We start from the raw sequence: 20,048 nt of genomic DNA on the forward strand, positions 1-20,048 counted from the left end.
CCTTTGCACTTGTTTTGGTGCACCAGATTCTAATATAACTATTTTTTATGATGGTAAAGGTAGGGGTGGACTAACTCTTTCTGCATGTCAAAATTGCATCACGTTTAATTGCATAAATGGTTTCATAGTTATTTTTTTAATGAGATTTGCTGAATTGGGTACCTCTGTCAATTAATAATAAAATCCATGTACAAATATGTAAAAAAAAAACGACTTTCCAGGTAGTGTACTTACTTTCTTACAGAACTATAAAGGAATTGGCCTGCTTTGCATTAAAGCTGTGGCTTTGCATTAACAAAGTATTTCTTCACAATCTCATTGGCCCACCAATGACAAGAAGTGATCGATGGTATTCTGTTGTTTGGAATTTGAGATCTGTCTTTGAGTACCTACATTAAATAAAAAGCCAGAGCTTAAAGTTGGCCAACATTCCCCTCCTCCCCTCCTTACCATCAGTAAAAGAAGAGCGATTTACCTCAGTCTACTTCTACTCAATTTGTTTTGATATGCTGGAGGCTTGTATCCCAACCTAATTTGGAAGATTTGCATATGTCTCAAACCTTCTAATAACAGTGTTTTGGTTGGTGTGCAAATTGAGATGATTTACTTGAGATGTCCATATGTTTTTAACTATGTGAGGGTATTGAGTATATTCACCCCTGGAAGAGGGACCTGACAGGATGAGCTGCTGTACACTGTCTCTATTCCTGGGTGAGTGGATTGATGTTTTAAAGGTATATACTCAATAATCAGCTTCTAGTATAGCTGTCTCTTTTTGACTGTTTTCTCTGTTCTCCTAGCTTCTATGTACATCATGAAGACATACTGTTACCCAAATGGTAAGTACGAAGTCATATACCCCCAGGGCAGGGGTAACTTACAAATTCAATTCAAAATGCATATCAGATTGTTGAATTCACTCATGAAGTAGATAATAAATGTAGAATCAATTTACAATCCATACTAAATCACTATTTAACTTTTTTAATTGGAATTTAATTGCATGAATAAAATTTAAATGTATTTTAGAGGAATTCAGAGGTATTCATATATCTCAAAATTCAAGACAAGGAATTTGAATTAAATGGCGTTAACAGGGAATAATATTAGAATAGAATTTAAGGAAATCAGCTTTACTACTTCATGAGATTGTTTTATGTAGTTCATATATTCTTATAGTATGTCTTCATACAATTCTTAAATTGTATTGTCTTATGGTTCATTTTTCATCTTTCTTTGTCTACATGCCCCCAGGGTCCTGTAATGGTTACACAGCTCTGAATGGCCCATGGCGTAACTACCTTTTCACATCTACATCTTTCCCTGGCTTTCCCATCTCTACCGACTATCTGCTAACAAACCAATGGGTTCGCTTCATCGGGATCGGAGGTGACACGATAATGAATGAGTGTGTTGGAACCAATATCGGTGGAGTAAATTATCCCATCTATTTGAGTTTTACACAACCTCAGACTGAATCTGATACTCCAACACAAGGCACTGCATGCGGAATCATTCAGAATTGCTGTACTTATGGAATGACTGTTGATGTGGTCTACTGCTCTTCTGGAGGATTCTATGTGTACAGGCCAATAAGCAGCTTCCCATCATATCAAATGGGTTATATGACATGTGAGTAGTGAGTACACATTACTTACTTTGTACACTAGTTTTTCAAGTGTTGTGTTTGAAACCATCTGAAGCAGGTCCAAGTCAAGACCCAGAGCAGAGAGACTAATTCAATCCTATTATTGTATTTCAGTCATATTGTCAGCATATTAGCAAATCCAAAACGTGTTCATTTTTGAGTATACCATTATTTAGCTATTTCGAATGGTAAGAAGATGCATGGTCTCTAAACAATTGATGAAACTACTATGTTACAATTAACCCCAGTTTTTCTTTAGTAAGAGCGCAATTCAAAATTTTCCCTAATTCCAGTACTAGTGAAGTACATCCAGATATAGGTAAAGCACTATAACATGTGCTTTATGTCTTGCCTTATTCCATATTGTTCCTATGTTTTAATGGAAAACAACTACATTTTAAACTTTTTGCTCCCCAACAATGCTTAAAATAAATGCAGGGAACCACTTTTAAAGTATTGAGGTGTACATTCCAGAGCTCATTGGTTCTTTGGATTCATAGATATGTACCTGATAATTCTTTAGACTAGTAGCTGTGTTTCTATAATAGGTTCATATGAATAAAGATTTAGCAAAACAAATTAGCACAGAATTCATGCAAATGTTCATTATATTTTTGCTGTGTGGGCAGGCTTTTTTCTAGTGTACATTTAATTTAGCAGGTTTTTGAGAAAGCTTTTCCACTTTTCCAGAATCGTTAACAGCTACACAAAGTGTATACATAGGCTAGTCACACACCTGGGACATTCATTATGTGATCTGGAGCAGGGGTGTTTCTAGACCGAGACACTCATTATGTAATCTGGAGCAGGGGTAATCCTAGACCGAGACACTCATTATAGGATCTGGAACAGGGGCGATTCTAGACCGAGGTACTCATTATATGACCTGTAGCAGGGGACATAGACCCTCCCCATCCCATATTTAAGTAGTAGCTAGTGCAAACATGCCTGTATTTTAGACTACTTAACAACATAATTATGTTATCTATTCACATGTCTATTACATTTAGCCGCTTAATGTTACATTTATGGACTGTTGTACAACAATACAAACTTCATGTTTTTGACACTGTCCATTTTAAGATCCCACAGACATCATATTGGACTTGTAGTAAACTCTTGGCTTTCATTGGTTCAAGCTGAAGTAACAGAGTATTGGGTATAGTATGTTGTCTGTGTGTTTTTCCTTTCTCTGTCTAGACCATAGAAACTGTACGTCAAGCTCCTGCGGTCCCCTGGCTCAGTGCAGTACGCCGCCTTATTCTGGCTGCACGTGTGTCTCTGGATACAGGATACCTCCAACACATCTACCCGTAAACGAATCCTACGGCTGTCAAGGTAGAAACGCTGTAGGGTTATCCGGTTCAACCCAAGCATGAGGTGCTATAATGGTTGCCATGTCCATGTGCTCTATGCACCAGTATGGAAGTTGTGAACTCAGAATAGCTTAACCTGAACACTACGCTGCATTTCTCTCCAAAAAACACAAATGATTGGCCAATAGCAGTTGAATTATAGTTTAAACTAAGCTCATTCCCAGACTCTGGTGGGCCCTGGCTTCAGACAAGGCGTCTGTACCCTATATGAAAACTGCCAGAAATCAGCAACTCCATAGACATTGGCTTAATTGACAAATTCAAACACCCAAATCCCTTCACACCCTGCACTGTATGTATCTTGTACACTGCTGTTTGTGTCACCAGTATATGGCTGTTGGATTTACTCTTTAAAAAACATGGACATTTTAGAAGATGTTTTTAAAGCAGTCCTGTTACTAGTGGACAAACTGCACGCAGTAACTGCAGAAAAATTATACACCGTGAATTTATTTGAGAGACTTGTCTCCTGATTCATAGATTACACCTCTGTAACTTGGTTGAATGTACAGACTAATGACTTTAAACGGGCTAAAAACAACCATGCCAAAGTTTTGGCAGACTGGTTTGGGAAGGTCGTTACAGCGATGACTGTATCTGTCTGAAGTGTCAGCCTGGTCTCCGGACACTACGTAGACAATTTTAAGTACATTTTAGCCAGGGGATTTCGTAAGATATATAACGTTCAGTAAAATAACGTTAGACACGTAATAGAGAAAAAAAAGTGAAAACTGTGTTTCAAATCGGTGACCTTCCACATTCCAGACAGGTGCGCTACCCACTGCTCCAGTGAGGAACATGTAGACAGTAAGGGCGAGTGGTGTTGTCAAAACATAAATAACCCTAACCTTAAATATTCTGTGAAAAATGTGTCTTTCATAGCGTTCGTAAATACCATACGTTGTAATAGCGTTCATAAGATATGTTACGTTTTAATAATTTTGTTATGTATCATATGTTTTGGTGGCGCATTGTAATGTAACCTAACGTAACGTCACATGTCATACGAAATCGGGTGCCATGGATGTACGTAAAATAGTCTACGTAGTGTCCTGAGACCAGGTTGGATGTGTTGCCAATACAGAGATAGCGTTTGCAGTTCTTACATTGATAGATTCCTCGACAAGCCTGACATCTGGCACATTTTTAAGGTGGTAGTCTATCTGCACAGTGAGGCCATTAGCTTGCAAACTCAGGTATGTCATTTGCAAATTGAGTAGCTGGAAAGAAGTGTATATTACTTTCTAAGTTGTTGAAGCGCTGGGAATGTTTTTGCAAGTACACACCATTAGTCTGCCCCTCATTTAAAGAGTCCCACCTTGCAATCTTTTTATTATCAAAAATGTCATGATGGAAAAAAACTTGACATAATGTAATAAAGTCCCACCCACAAGGCCTACAGAATAGAAGGGTTTCCAGGCTCATATGCCCTCTGTCCAATTGCCTGGGAAGAATATTTATTTTAAACTGATATAAACAAAATGTCGAACTAGGAGAAGCACAAATTCAATGGCTGATTTGTTGTAAAATTAAATAGAATGACGGTAAAAGGAAGGAAAGCTTCTATCCAAAATAGTTGTAGAAAAATCTTCCTCAAAGGCCCACTCTTAACGTTGAAAATACCACATAACCCTCTCCAACAGATATTGATGAGTGTGTGGAGACCCCTAATATCTGTGGTTCGAATTCCAACTGTACTAATTTACCTGGAACCTACAACTGCAGCTGTCTGGAGGGGTATGCACCCTCAAATCCAGCCTTGGCATTCAACCCGTCCAACAACCCCTGCACAGGTATGCTTCATCGCACACGCATGCACACCGAAACCTTTACAGAACCATTCACATCAATGACAGTCCAGAGTGAATGTCAATAACTGCCATTTGAATAACGTATGTTTTATTATAGTATTGTTGTGTAAGCAAACTGTCTTTGAAAACGTGTGTATAATATTAATGACAGCAATGCCTGTGTCTCCCCAGATGTGAATGAGTGTCTGGACATTCACAAAGCTTGTGGGTATTATGCTAGTTGTACAAACACACCAGGAAGTCACACCTGCACTTGTTACACAGGATTCCAGCCTGATGGACCTTTCAACTGTCAAGGTCTCAGAACAGCCGTAACACATAAGACTTTAATCCCTTACATTTAAAAATGCAGTTTGTGATTTTTGGCCACTGGTTGTATAAGTGGCACTACTGAACCAAAATCGTTTCCTAAAGGTTGTGTACTATGTCATGCCTACACTGATACAGTATATGTATCATATACCCATGTCATCAAAACCACCTGTTTGTTAATGTGGAATCTCATAACTAACCCTCCAGATATTGATGAGTGTTTAAACTCAACCATCTGTGGTCCGAATTCTGTCTGCAACAACACACCAGGAAGCTATAATTGCTCCTGTCTCATCGGGTTCACTCCCCAAAACTCGAATGCCCAACAGCCCAGCAAGACCAACCCCTGCATAGGTACTATATTGTCCCCACTTTTTTCATTTTCTTCTCACAGGGACTTGACTAGATGTTGTCTTAAATGTTACTCTATAACCAGGGCTGTGCATTACTGATCAGAGTCATATACGGTACAATGCACTCTGTAAGTATTGAGACAGTAAAGTCAAACTAGTAATTATTGATTTCAAATCCAAATTAATGGGGTATTGAGCCCAAAAATGAAACATTTTGAGAACTTTGACGCATTTTCAACAGCATGTGCCACCAGGGAAAATACATAGGCTATGCTATAGTTTGTAGAACATCTGCTAAACCTGATCCTAGATAAGCTTGTTTCCTTTGTGAATATGGGCCCCTGTGCATAACCTGTTCTTATGAGCTCTATCTGTGGTTTGAACCCTGCAGACATTGATGAATGTCTTAATTCAACCATCTGTGGTCCAAATGGCAACTGTACAAACACTTATGGGTCATACCGTTGTACCTGTTTCCCTGGTTACCAGCCGAGCAGCCCAGTCACCATAGCCAGCCCCTTGAATCCATGCAAAGGTGTGTGAAATAGTTCTGTGCATGTTTGTGTGTATTTGGGAGAGAGATGACAGATCCTGAACTGATTATTTGTCCCCACAAGGATTTTTATCCAGTCCCCTCAGGAGAAAAGTTTAGATAACTGAACATTTTCTGGTCCCCACAAGGAAAGAAAAATAAACGTGGGTCTGTATGTGTGTGTGCGTGTGTGTCTGTGTGGGGAGGGTTTAGTAAAGTAAAACACGAACAATCATGTCCCCACTAGGAAAAACTTGATTAGGTTAGGGGAACATCTATTTTTTCTTTTTGCGTCCCTACAAGTTTAGCAATACTCGATTTGTGTGTGTGTGTGTGTGTGTGGATGGACGTGGATGCCTGCAAGTGAACAAGTGTCTGTTTGTGTGTCTGTGGGGTGTTTCTCTGTGTGTGTGTCTGCGGGGTATTTCTCTGTGTGTGTGTCTGTTGGGTGTTTCTCTGTGTGTGTATCTGTAGCTGTTTTATTGGTGCTTTAATTTACTCTGCAGACATAGATGAGTGTGCTGAAACCCCAGGCCTATGTGGCCTCAACTCTGTATGTAATAATGCACCAGGGTCCTTCTTCTGTTTCTGTGGGGACGGGTACTACTCCTCCACTGGACTACTGTGGAAGATGGACATCAGCGTGTGTGAGAGTGAGTGAGTCTTACGTGAGTCATACTTGTTCGGATTGTTTACATGGAAAGATATTAGGAAGAGAATCGAATACCCAGAGTATTTACATGTTGCAATGCTTGAGATATCTGATCTATCTATAGTATCTCTATTTCATCTGCCTTTTTTGTTCTATCTTTCTTTTCCTGTCTCCTCCCATCCTCAAAGAAGTTGATTCCATTCTGGCTGCTATAGTCCCCCTAGAGGTGAGTGTTTGAAAACCTATAATTATACAATGTCCCAATAACTATTAAATACAGCTATTAATAAACCCTAGCATGGTTAACCCTCTTTTATATGAATGGGCCATTTGTTGATACTGTAATTATAGCTTGTACTATAAAAGGCAGTATCACAGCATGGACAGTTTTTTTCCTTCACTACAACTATTTTAACAAAGTTGACATGCAAATTTCATTGAAGAGTATGAATATCTAAAAACAAAATACTTTTTCCAGTTTGTTCTACAATTGTGACAAGAAGTTCTATAGTTTTTTGTATTCCACTTTGAGCTACTCCACCACCACACATCTGAACTCCTCTTTCCTGCTCTGTCCATTTTTGGAAATAACAACCACTTATGGATGACCTCTTTTAAGCATGAATAAGAAATCATTGCTGATTGAACAGTTGTGCTAAGAAGTTTAGTATATGTGTAGATGGGTTTCACCTTCATTTGAGTAGTTTGTATATTAGCTGTGAGTAAATGTTTTCATTTTGTTCAACATGATCTACTCAACTGAGGATTACATTTTTAGAAGAGAGTTGTATTTACTCTACTGAAAATAATTGCTATGCATTGACACTGACATTGTGTTTAAAAGCAATTAGTAATTACAGTTGGCAAACAAAGGGCACTGATGTGCTAATTAGGTTGAAATGGAGATCAACTTGACCCAAATTTCATTAAAAGTGTCATAGAAATCAAAAGAAATGTACAACATAGCCCTTTGGAAGACTTCATAAGTAATGTTTGACTGACAGCAAATATACTGTAGCGTTATGCGCTAATGTTGTGCTGATGTTGGGTTCTTGTGTTGTTGGTATTTCAATGTGGTTTAGGTGTTTTGTTGATGCTTTCTTGATGTTCTGCCGATGTTGGGTTAATGTTGTGCTGTTGTTATACTGATATGTTCATGTTGTGTTTATGTTCTGCTGATGTTGTTTGGATGTTATGCAGTTGTTGTACTGATATGTTGATGATATGTTAATGTGATGCTGATGTTGTCTTGATATTATGCTGTTGTTGTACTGATATGTTGATGATATGTTAATGTAATGCTGATGTGGTACTGATGTAGTTTTGATATAGGGTTGATGTTTTCTCACATACTGATGTTGTGTTGATGTGGTACTGATGTGGTTTTGATATAGGGCTGATGTTTTCTCACATACTGATGTGTTGATGATGTTTTGTCCATGTTGCTACTGTAGGGCCAGACTAAGGAGATGCAATTCCTCCACCAGATGAACCAACAGCTGTTGGATAACCCTAATATTGTCCTACCAGCAGGGGTCAGTATTGCAACCTCACTTCACAGGTCCTAGCCCTTATCCTCAAGAGCCCACATGTAAAAATGGTCTTATGGAGTGACAGGTGTCTGCAGGTTTTCCCTTCTCCTTTTAAGGTGATAGATAAATTCCTTTCACAGATTAATTCAGCACTAACATCACCTGGTTTAATTGGTATTAATTGTCACAAATTCTAAACCCAAAACCAGCAGACATTTTACAGAATGTATTTGAGAATGACTGCTCTTGACACTTCTGGCCTTGAGCCATATGTCCAAATCATATCTACATCAGCATTCCTACTCAAAGGTTTAGACCTGCTTGTTCATTGCTCTCTATCACCACCAACTGATTTGTATTAAGGAATACTATTAAGGATTCTTAATTCAGATAGTTTTATCCATAGTCCTATTTTATGTCTCTTCTTGCTAACCAATGTGATTTTATCTCTCCCTTCACCTTTTCCCTACCTTGCTCTTTCTTCCCCAGTGCGTGACAAATGGCCTCTTCGCAGTCATGGTAATACCCCCTTCTGACTCTGTGCTTTAGAATGATAATTGGGGATTTTAGCATTCACCCTTTACCTACTTCCAGTCAGATGAACTTGTGGCTGGCGGCTGCAAGATTAACTGAGGTTGTTATTTGAAGGACAGGGTCCTCTCATGGGTTGATTTTTTGCGGACTTCCTGGCGGGCAAGCAATTTCAAAAGGACTTAGTGGAGCATGGGAAGAGATAAAATGTGATATAACCAAATTGTCTAGTAAAGTGGAGAACCTGGGTATGGCCATGCATGTTGATTTGAATTATAATTTCGCTGTCAAAACTTGACATAGGGGTCTTTCCAGATCAGTAATTTTTTTGAAGTGGGATTCACTGGCCAGACAGTTGAGAAGCTTGGGTTAGAATCTGTCATCATCAATGTAAAGCACCTGTAGATCTTGAGATAAGAAATCTACTGAAATCTCCTAAATTTCCTCTCCAGCATCTCTATGTGGAGTCAGCCTCCATGGGTTATGTTTTATGGGTTTGTTGGTTATTTTATGTGTTAAGAAATGTGATTACTAATTATAGTTACTGTTATGCCTTTTAATGTGCAAAACATTTGTTTATTTGCCAGATCATCTGAGGCACAATTAGATGCATTACATGCAATAAAACTGCACTCAAAAAGTGAAGAGAGCAGCTGGGCCTTGCCTTTACAGTTGCCCTATTCAAGTCCCCTTTATGAGACCAGCTGCCTGTCGAAGGCAAATAATGAGCAGAACCACTTGTAGCATCCACCTCCTTAGTTGTGTAAAGGAATAGTTAGAATACTTTGAAATAGTATTTAAAGTCATTTACTTGACTAGGTTTATATATAAAATAATGTACTTTTTACTCCATACATTTTCCCTGACAACAAAAATTATTTGTTACTTATTCAAATGCCTGGCAGGGCAGGAAAAGCTTCTCATTTCCAAATCTATAGAATGCCCACTAAATGGAGGACCCACTAAATGCTATATTTCCAAATAACTGTTGTAGTGTGACACCATTTATCCTCAAATAATAAAAAATAAGACATTTGTGCTGTCAGATTTGCTTAATATAAGAAATTTGTAAATTAATAAAAAATAAGAACTGCTTTTTCAACCAAATACTTTTCTCTCACAGTATTTTCTCTTTCACAGTATTTCAGTGTCTATGTTCTTTTATTTTTACTGGCCCGTCTGACATATGGCTTTTTCTTTGCAACTCTACATATAAGGCCAGCATCCCGGAGTTGCCTCTTCACTGTTGATGTTGAGACTGGTGTTTTGCAGGTAGTATTTAAGGAAGCTGCCAGTTGAGGACCTTTGAGGCGTCTGTTTCTCAAACTAGACTCTCTAATATACTTGTCCTCTTGCTCAGTTGTGCACCAGGGCCTCACACTCCTCTTTCCATTCTGGTTAGAGCCAATTTGCGTTGTTCTGTGAAGGAAGTACTATGAGACTTTCAATTTCAAGGCAATTTCTGGAATAGTCTTCATTTCTCAGAACAAGAAGATATTGATGAGTTTCAGAAGAAAGTTATTTGTTTCTGCCCATTTTGAGCATGTAACCCGCAAACACTAATGCTTCAGATGTTAAAGGCCAGGTTTATTGCTTCGTTACGGTTTTCAGCTGTGCTAACAATCTCAAACAGGTTTTGTAATGATCACATAACCTTTTAAAATAATAAACTAGGATGAGCAAACACAACGTGCCATTGGAACACAGGACTGATGGTTGCTGATAATGGGCCTCTGTACGCCTTTGTAGATATTCCTTTCAAAATCAGCCCTTTCCAGCTACAATAGTCATTTCCAAAATGAACAATGTCTGCGCTGTATTACTGATCAGTCTGATGTTATTTTAATGAACAGAACATTTATAACATGGACATTTCAGTCTTTTGAATGGTAGTGTAATGATTTTTTCATTACTACAGCACATTTGATAAAATGTTCTAATCTCATCCACCTTATTTCTTTAAAAGCTGCTGTAAAACACAAGTAGGTCTTAAAAGATAAATCGATGTTTGTCGGTAGTTTGCAGCCAATTCTACGACTTGAAATAAGTATATTTGTTTAATATCCATCTATTTCGTCAGGAGGTATCAGGAGTTACTACTGACCCAAGCCAGAAGGCCACGAATGCCCAAGATCAGAGCGCTGGGCCTGGACAGGACGGTGGTGCGATGGGCAGTGCGGTCCTGGGGGTCTCAGAGCACCTTGTGAACTCCCTAGTGGACCCCACTGAAGGGCAAACCAACAAAACAATTCAGACATCTTTACTGGGTAAGAAGAACCATTACACGTAAACATTACACCTACTGTACATACAATACAAACCTTTTAACCTTTCCATTTCCTTGTTCCCCTTTGCAGTAATCTAATATTGCTTCAGTTCATTTTTTTGCAAGTAAAAATGTACGTATTACTAGTGTATTTTCCTCTCCACAGAAAACAATACTTGTATTATGAATGTGTTTCAGCAATCAATGTTCAGGTAGTCTACAACAACAACAACAGTACTTACAGCCCTTCCCTCACAGCCAGTGAAAACTACATGGACATCAACCTACAGGCTCTGGCCAGACAAAACAACGGTAAGACCAGACCGTACACAACTGTACATGATAACAACGAGGATTACAACTGGAGGAATTACACCGGTGATGATGCTGATGTAGAGAGCGGCGCTGGTGATGAAGAAGATGAAGATCCCATGTATTACCCTGACATACTCTGTCCTTAGGTACAGCATCAGCAGTCTTCATGACAGTCATAGGAATGGAAAATATTCTGAGTGCCAGTTTCTTTTCGACGCCAAACAACACCGAGATGTTTTCTGATATTGTCACCGCCACGCTGCCCAAGATTAACCACACGCAGCTTTCTGAGCCCGTCAACTTCACCATGAGCCACAAGAGGGTGTGTCTGTCTCGACGCGTCGTTCCATCCCTCATTAGTGTACTACGAAAATGAGTATCTCTATTCTTTCGCGTCACGTCATCTTTGTTTCTCATTCGTTGGTGTCTCCTTATGTCAGAGGTTGACTGAGCCCGGCCTGATGACCTGTGTATACTGGGATGATAATGGAACGGATGAAGGAAACCAAAGTTGGTCTGTAGATGGTTGCTGGGTCTCATATTCTGATGAGAACTACACAGTGTGCAGCTGCTCTCACCTCTCCACCTTTGCCCTCATCATGCAGACCATCAAGGTACAGTGTGGGTGTGTCTCTGTGTTTTCATACGTTTTTGATACCCATGACATTGTGGGTTAATGCTTACATGTGTATGTGTCACCATCCTACCAGACTGATGCAGTGGATAACCCCTTCCTAGATTTGGTGAACAATGTGTGTGTGGTGGTGGGGCTGGTCTTTCTGGCCCTGGCCATCCTCACATTCCTGCTGTGTAACTGGAACCCTAAGATCAACAACACAGCCCGCCTCCACCTCTGTATTTGTCTCTTCCTGTGCCAGCTGTTCTTTCTATTGAAGTACACCTACGTCAATCACAAGGTATCTGTTTAGGAAAGATGGTGACAATGTACATTTCGGTGTGTTTTACTTATCTTTTTATTTTGTCTGTCTGTCTTCCCCATTCACTGTGTGCATCAGTTATCTGCAGGCTGGGTATACTCTGTAAAAATGTATCAAAAAACCATAGCTCTTTTGTAAAGATAGATATAAAATGTAATGTAAAAAATAAATACAATATTTATATATATGCATAACATACACACACTTTTTTGCTACCTAATATTTTAAAGAAAATGTTTATTTCTCTTGCCTAATATAAAAAAGTTCTAAAACAATTGATTTCATGGTAATAGTGTAATTTATCCCCAAATTGTCAAGCATTGCCTTTGACTAAACACTCCTGACTAACAACAACATTGTAAAACGAGCTAAGTGCTGCATAATGGGACCATACAGTTTTGTGAAAATATTGATCTGATTTTGGATACTTTTTAAAAGGTTAGGTCCCCCCTGGGCCACATGAATTAGGGCTTTGCTTTGCATGAAGGTAGGGAGGGGCATTTCCCCTTACTGCTCTGTATGCAAGCACCATGGTCCACCAGTAGTGGATGTTAGCTGAAACTGAAACTCCGATGGAGTTTGCCAAACTTTAGTTGTTTTGAGGAGTAGAGGAACTTAAATGTCCTGGCGTGCTCTAAATTAGCCTGGTTGAAGTTGATCAACACAATGACCAATTCCAGTTGGCTACCCTGACAAGTGGGAGGTGCTTGTCCCCTCCAAACTGTTAACTGTCAACTAAACACCCCCACTATACTGCACTCAAACATCTGCTCATCTCCTTATTTCTAAATTCACTAAACTGAAACTGTAAATCTGTGTATTTTATATACACTGCAAATATTTCTGCACTAATAGTAATGATCAAATTACCATTATATAGAGACCCCGATGTTTGACATTTGTTGCATTTAAGATGGAGGTGTGTCCTCTCGCCTGTCTATGATCCCCAGCTGGTATGTTCAGTCATGGCAGGCCTTCTCCACTTCCTGGTAGTTGCCAGTTTCATGTGGATGCTACTGGAGGCTCTTCAGCTCCACCAGCTTGTTCGGAGGCTTTCCAAGATCCAGGTTATCCAGAGGGATGGCCTCCAGAAGAAATACCTCTACCTGATTGGCTATGGCATTCCCCTGGTGATTGTGGGGGTGTCAGTAGCCGTGAGGCCAGATGGCTATGGAGGAACTACAGTGTGAGTAGAATGTTTTACACTTATGAGTAGGTATGTCCTAACTTTTGACTGGTACTGTATATATATAAAAATAGACAACTTTCCAGATGGTGTACTTTTTCACATGACTGTATACCTGTAGGTCTTTGACCAAAAACTTTGCACCTTCTTCATTAAAGTTATAACACTTGCAAGCAGCAACAGCGTGCGAGAGTATTTGTAATTCCCATCCTTCATAGAATATTACCATTCACAATTATATTTCTCCTAATCCATTAACCTATGCCTAGCCCTTTCCCCAAGTTTAACCTGAAACCCCTAACATTAATCCTAAACAGAACTCTACTTCAAACCCCAATTTCAACATACGCGTACCCTAAACCTAGACAATACGGCAGAAACAGCTTTTTCCTTGATGGGATACAGTGTTTCATGTGTTATTATCGTTGCATTTCTTCACATCACAAGTACTCCCTCACGCTCTCTTTCACAAACACATTTATTTGTATTACAGGTGCTGGCTGAAACCAGATAAATCCTTTACCTGGGCTTCATTAGGACCAGTGTGTGTTATCCTAGCCGTGAGTCTATGCACAGTCCACACACACTTTACACCTTTAGGGTCCACATTATTTTAACTAACCCCTAAGTCTGACCCCTAAAGCTAACCTAACCTGTACCAGATTGTCAGGTTTTATTATCTTTGTAGGAACCTCTGGTCCCCACACAAACACATACTGACGTAAACATGCTTCTCCAACAGATGAACTGGATAGTGTTCTGTGTTACTATCTGGAGTTTGAGACCTACCTTAGCCAGTATGAAGAGTGATGTCTCACAGTCCAAAGACACCAGGTGTGTGTTTTTGGGTCTCTGTGTGTGTATGTGTGCGTGCGTGTATGTGCATGTGTGTGTGTTTGTGTGCCTTTGAATACTGTAACTAAGCCTGCTGTTTGTGTACAGTATGCCAGTCAATGTTATGGAGAATATAGTATAACTATGTTAGTGTTTATGTCGCTATATAAATCCAAAATATGTTTTAAAACTCTCTTTCCTCACCCTCTCTAACTTCCCTCTTAAAGACTGATTATCTTTAAGATCCTGGCTCAGTTTGTTATCCTGGGTTGTACCTGGGTGCTGGGACTGTTCCAGTCAACCATATTCTTTAAGTACCTCTTCATCGTGCTCAACTCTCAGCAGGGCACATTCCTTTATATTGTTCACTGTCTTTTCAACCAGGAGGTACGTGTGAACACACGCACATGCCACAAACACACACACACACACACCATTTTTCACAGGCTATTCTGTTAATTTACCTAGGGTGCCAATAGTTCTAGAGGGCACAATGTACAGTATAGCACAAAGTGGGGCTGTGAAAGTTTAAACAACATTTTGAGAAGATGTACATGAGAAGCAGTACTTTATTTTTTGATGACAAACTTTTCATCACAACGCATCTGAAAACTACATCATAACAAATTAGAATAAAATGGTGGCTGATGGAACAATGCTGTAATGTTCATTTCTTGAATTTACTGACTTGAGCTGTGACACACAATCAGTGGATGGTATGTGCCTGTGAGTGATATTGGGAGCAGGGAGAAGGAGAGACATGGCTATCAATTTGACTTACTATTTGCAAGCCTGGTAGATAAACCTGATGCTAATTAATTATCATCTCATCTGATTGCATAGTACAAAGCCCTAACCCCCATCCGTTTGGCAAATCTGACCACAGTTCTATTCTACTGCCTTCTTGCCTACAAGCAAAAACTGTAACAGGAACAGCAATAAATTCAATTTGGAAATGGTATAATTAAGCAGATGTTAAACTGAAAGAATGTTTAGTGAACAGACTGGATTATGTTCTGGGAATCATCCAATAACTGGCAGACTAATATCCACACTGAGCTTACAGTCAGATGTGTTGCTTTCAAAGAGCTTGTCAGAAATCTGGTTCCTTACAAGAAATGCCTCCAGGACATGCAATGAACCATTAAACATCAATACAGGACAATCCCAGAAATGTTCTATAAGCATAAATCATTACATCCCTGTTAGTAAAATTTCTCTTTGCCAAGCTCAAGATACAAGATCTACTGGGAAATTATGGAAGAAACTGATTAAATAGAATGATCATTAAACACGATCATCTTGTGCCGTGGCAAATGAAAGGGTCTTATTGTAGTGTAAAATATGAAATGTTGTCACACAACACAATGTCACAACGTTTTATACGTTTTGGGGATTGTGGGATTCACTAGCTGCAGGAAGGCTACCAAAGCTGAATTAAATCAGTTTCTCTACAGTAAACTACCTCACACAGATAATTTGTATGGACGTCTGAACGGATATTCTACAAAAACAACCTCCGAAAATCTCATCTGCATGCTCGTCATCTGCACCAGGCTATTGACCAGACTGCTGTTAATAATCAAGTTCAGCGAGCAAATGTTCAGCTTTGATGGCCACTGGCACGCTGGAGAATTGTGCTCTTCTTGGATGAATCCCAGTTTAGCTGTACTGAGCAGATGGCAGACCGTGTGTGTGGCGTGGTGTGAGCGAGCGGTTTGCTGATGATGTCAGTGTTGTGATCAAAGTGCCCCATGGTGTCAGAAGGGTTTATGGTACGTGCAGCCAAAAGCTGCGACAACGAACACAGTTGGAGTTTATAGATTGCGACCTGAATGCACAGAGATACCGTGACAAGATCCTCAGACCCGTGGTTGTCCCGTTCATCCGCCATCACCTCATGTTTCAGAATGGTAAATCATAGTTCCATGGCGCAACGATCTGTGCACATTTCCTGTGTTCTGAGAATGAGCCAGTTTTTCCATAGACTGCTCATCAGGGAGTCTACCAAGTATAACTTTTAGTTCTGTCATTTGAAATCTATTTTCCCATGTCTGCTCTAGTATCTCCAAATAATTGGCGTTATGGAGCCTTTAGCTCTCACTGTTTGATGATGTGATTGGATTACAACTACAACTTGCATACACCTACTCTTGCCAGCAGCAGTATCAACAACAACATGTACAGCATTGTGAATTAGTGGCAAGCGGTATGGTTTCTGCTGATCTTTTAAAAAGCCACAGGTGTGGGAAATTCACCTTTAATTGCCATTTTCACCTGTGTGTGTCACCTTGTGTGTCTGTAACAAGGCCAAACATTCAAGGGTATGTAAACTTTTGATCAGGGCCATTTGGAAGATTTCTGTTATCATTAAGATTTAAAAGGAGCCAAACAACTGTGTGATAATAAATGGCTTCACATGATGACTATACTTAAATAAAAGACAGTGTTTTTGCATGATCAGTCATATTTTCAAAATCAATGCCAAAGGTTAAACATTTCTGCCATGGTATGCAAACTTATGAGCACAACTGTTGATATGGTTATAATGTAGTATGAATAGTCTTACTGTGTTGTTTAGTGTGTTGAATATAATTATTGTTGTGTTATATTTCTCAGGTGCGCAATGAATACAGGAAGTGGTTGGGCTGTACTTCCAATGCCTTTGTTCAAGACTCTATGGTAACACTATATTCTCTTCACTCATCACTAGTTCTTATATTTCTGTCTGACATCATCTTATTTCCTGGATGAATATAAAGTTACAGCTTGTATAATAACTTGTTCCCAAGCTATTGTGCACAGCAAGCCTGGAACACCTTCCATTCAAAGTTGGCCTTGTGGAAGGAACTTTACTAATGAAAAATGTTGCGGTCATTTAATTTTAGCAAATAACAATACTTCGAGTGGAGTCACTGCTGGTGAAAAAAAAATACTGTCTACCACTAAAGGAAAATGCACTGCATTCCAGCTACAGTGGGGAGAACAAGTATTTGATACACTGCCGATTTTACATGTTTTCCCACTTACAAAGCATGTAGAAGTCTGTCATTTTTATCATAGGTACTTTTCAACTATGAGTGATGGAATCTAAAAAAAATGTCGAAAATCACATTGTATGATTTTTAAGTAATCAATTTGCATTTTATTGCATGACATAAGTATTTGATACATCAGAAAAGCAGAAGTTAATATTTGGTACAGAAACCTTTGTTTGCAATTACAGAGATCATAAATTTCCTGTAGTTCTTGACCAGGTTTGCACACACTGCAGCATGGATTTTGGCCCACACCTCTATACAGACCTTCTCCAGATCCTTCAGGTTTCGGGGCTGTTGCTGGGCAATACAGACTTTCAGCTCCCTCCAAAGATTTTCTATTGGGTTCAGGTCTGGAGACTGGCTAGGCCACTCCAGGACCTTGAGATGCTTCTTACGGAGCCACTCCTTAGTTGCCCTGGCTGTGTGTTTCGGGTCGTTGCTGAAAGACCCAGCCACGACCGAGGGAGATTGACAGTCATCTTGAACTTCTTCCATTTTCTAATAATTGCGCCAACAGTTGTTGTCTTCTCACCAAGCTGCTTGCCTATTGTCCTGTAGCCCATCCCAGCCTTGTGCAGGTCTGATGTCCTTAAACAGCTCTCTGGTCTTGGCCATTGTGGAGAGGTTGGAGTCTGTTTGATTGAGTGTGTGGACAGGTAACGAGTTCAAACAGGTGCAGTTAATACAGGTAATAAGTGGAGAAAAGGAGGGCTTCTTAAAGAAAAACTAACAGGTCTGTGATAACCGGAATTCTTACTGCTTGGTAGGTGATCAAATACTTAGCAATAAAATCCTAATTAATTATTGAAAAATCATACAATGTGATTTTCTGGGTTTTTGTTTTAAATTTCGCCTCTCACAAAAATTACAGACCTTTACATTCTTTTTATGTAGGAAAACCCACAAAACCGGCAGTGTATCAAGTACTTGTTCTCCCCACTGTACTTACATGTAGATAGCAAGCTAATGCCCTAACGAGCAGAAAGCTAACTCCCTTAAAAATATCTATGTGTTTTTTAAATAAATCCAGCAGCCCAACAGAGAAAATATTCAGAGCTGTATGAGACACATACAGGGGAGGGTATAGTGGGAAATATATTTATTTAAATTTGCAGACTGAGCCAATGGCTATTGAGCAACCAATTTTTGGCGTTCTTAAATGCTACGAAGACCACGTCTGAAGTGAGAGTCCACCAGACCATCCGCAATGTCGCCCTGATGTTCCTGGGAACGAGAATCTAGTTTTTATGACCTTCGGGCTATGTCACTTGTATAACTGATGAATGTCCTTTTTTACCACATAAACACTAACATGTAATGGTCTTGTGTTTGAAACAGAAAGAAACACCTACTGTCTCTGAAGACCTAAACAAGGCTGATGAACAAAGACAAAAGAAAGGAACAACATGATGAGTTTCCATCAGACCTTCATTTCTACACATTGGGTCTCCACTGTATGTCTTCCAATGCACAGTGTACACACTAGATATCAGACAGAGTAAAAGAGAGAGGGAGAGATGGATAGAGTGGGATGCAGAGAGAGAGAGAGAGAGAGAGAGAGAGAATGAATGAGAAGGTGTGATAAACAGCTTTCCCCCCTGATCTCCAGGGCGTTTTTGCTTTAACTTGAAGTTGGCACACCTGAGTCAATGAATCCACTTATCATCAAGACTATGACTAAGGGAATTAGGTGGGCCAGTTTAAAGTCGAAGCCAAAGATATGAAAAAAATGGGATTGATTGTATTGACTTTCAGATACATCGTGACTTACTATATTGTCCTTTGTTCCCAGCGATGTTTTATTATCCTGCAAAATGTATTAAAATAATAATATAATAATAAATTACCTATATTTCCATATTTTATTTCCTGTTTGCAAAAATGAAAAAAATATATATAGATGCTGCTTTGTGTCTAGCTTTTCCACCAAATCTTTTGAATATAGCTGAGCCCAGATACGGAAGTCTTTCGTAGCTGCAATCTGATGTTTAAAGAGACCAGTGCAACATGTTTCTTGACATAGATGACATATTGTAATGCCTTCTTTTCACCACACTGGCACGCTGTTGCTGTTGTTGGAGTTTGAAGTCAGATATAACAGCGGAAAGAGGGAAGGGTTTTGGGGAGGAGAGGGCATGAAGAAAAACAAAGAGATACAAATATAGAATATAAAATTTGGCAGGATAAGTCAATGGTAAAAGAAGATGGATGTAAAGAATAGGGAGTTAGAAAGCAGGTGAAAGAATGAGCAGGTGTGAAAGTAGCAAAGGAATGAGGAGGGTAAGTGTTGGTTATTTTGCTCTGAATCAGAGTGCTGTTAGTCTCTTTGCTCCACTGTGACACGCTTTACGCCTCACCACCATCTCCTGTTACCATGGAAACACAGCTGAAGCGTTTGCTCCAGTAGTAAGGCTGGTTTGTCTGCCAAGAAATGCTGTTTGGTAAACACTGTCACTCCTTGAGTTGGAATGTCTTGTGACACATTAGCATGCATGCATACATGCATATGTATAAGAATACAGAGTCGTATGTGAGAAGTTGATACAGTGTGACTGGAGGTGTTTCTTTTGAAAGATTTTCAAGGCAGTTACCTAATGTCTGCCTTTGGGGAAAAAGACACACTGTTACAGGACTGGTGTAAGAAATGAGCCTGACAAATGCATTGCGGTTGAAGAAAATGTGAAGAAAAACAGGTCTGTGTTATTTATTCCATGCATTTTG

At 39.4% G+C, this 20,048-nt stretch overlaps 1 protein-coding gene across 1 annotated transcript; it reads left to right on the forward strand.

Moving 5' to 3' along the window:
- The first annotated feature begins 680 nt into the window (after positions 1-680).
- Positions 681-19,129, forward strand: LOC105024165 (adhesion G protein-coupled receptor E1-like). The gene is made up of 18 exons (XM_020050723.2): positions 681-711; positions 801-872; positions 4,668-4,817; positions 5,892-6,035; positions 6,539-6,685; positions 6,873-6,910; positions 8,139-8,219; positions 10,828-11,014; positions 11,212-11,325; positions 11,475-11,650; positions 11,769-11,942; positions 12,039-12,245; positions 13,217-13,452; positions 13,946-14,012; positions 14,195-14,286; positions 14,514-14,673; positions 16,906-16,968; positions 18,666-19,129. Exons 1-18 carry the CDS (start codon positions 681-683, stop codon positions 18,735-18,737), a joined length of 2,211 nt encoding a protein of 736 aa, XP_019906282.1. The 3' UTR covers positions 18,738-19,129.
- Positions 19,130-20,048: the final 919 nt, after the last annotated feature.

The sequence above is a fragment of the Esox lucius genome, chromosome 11 (genome assembly GCF_011004845.1).
Source record: "Esox lucius isolate fEsoLuc1 chromosome 11, fEsoLuc1.pri, whole genome shotgun sequence".
In the NCBI taxonomy this organism is placed as follows: Eukaryota; Metazoa; Chordata; class Actinopteri; order Esociformes; family Esocidae; genus Esox; species Esox lucius.

Excerpts from the sequence above, each read along its gene's own strand:
- LOC105024165 (XM_020050723.2), top strand. The coding sequence starts at position 681 with ATGAGCTGCTGTACACTGTCTCTATTCCTGG. Across the intron at positions 6,686-6,872 it reads GGACATCAGCGTGTGTGAGA|AAGTTGATTCCATTCTGGCT; the intron begins GTGAGTGAGTCT and ends CCATCCTCAAAG. Across the intron at positions 11,326-11,474 it reads TCTGGCCAGACAAAACAACG|GTACAGCATCAGCAGTCTTC; the intron begins GTAAGACCAGAC and ends CTCTGTCCTTAG.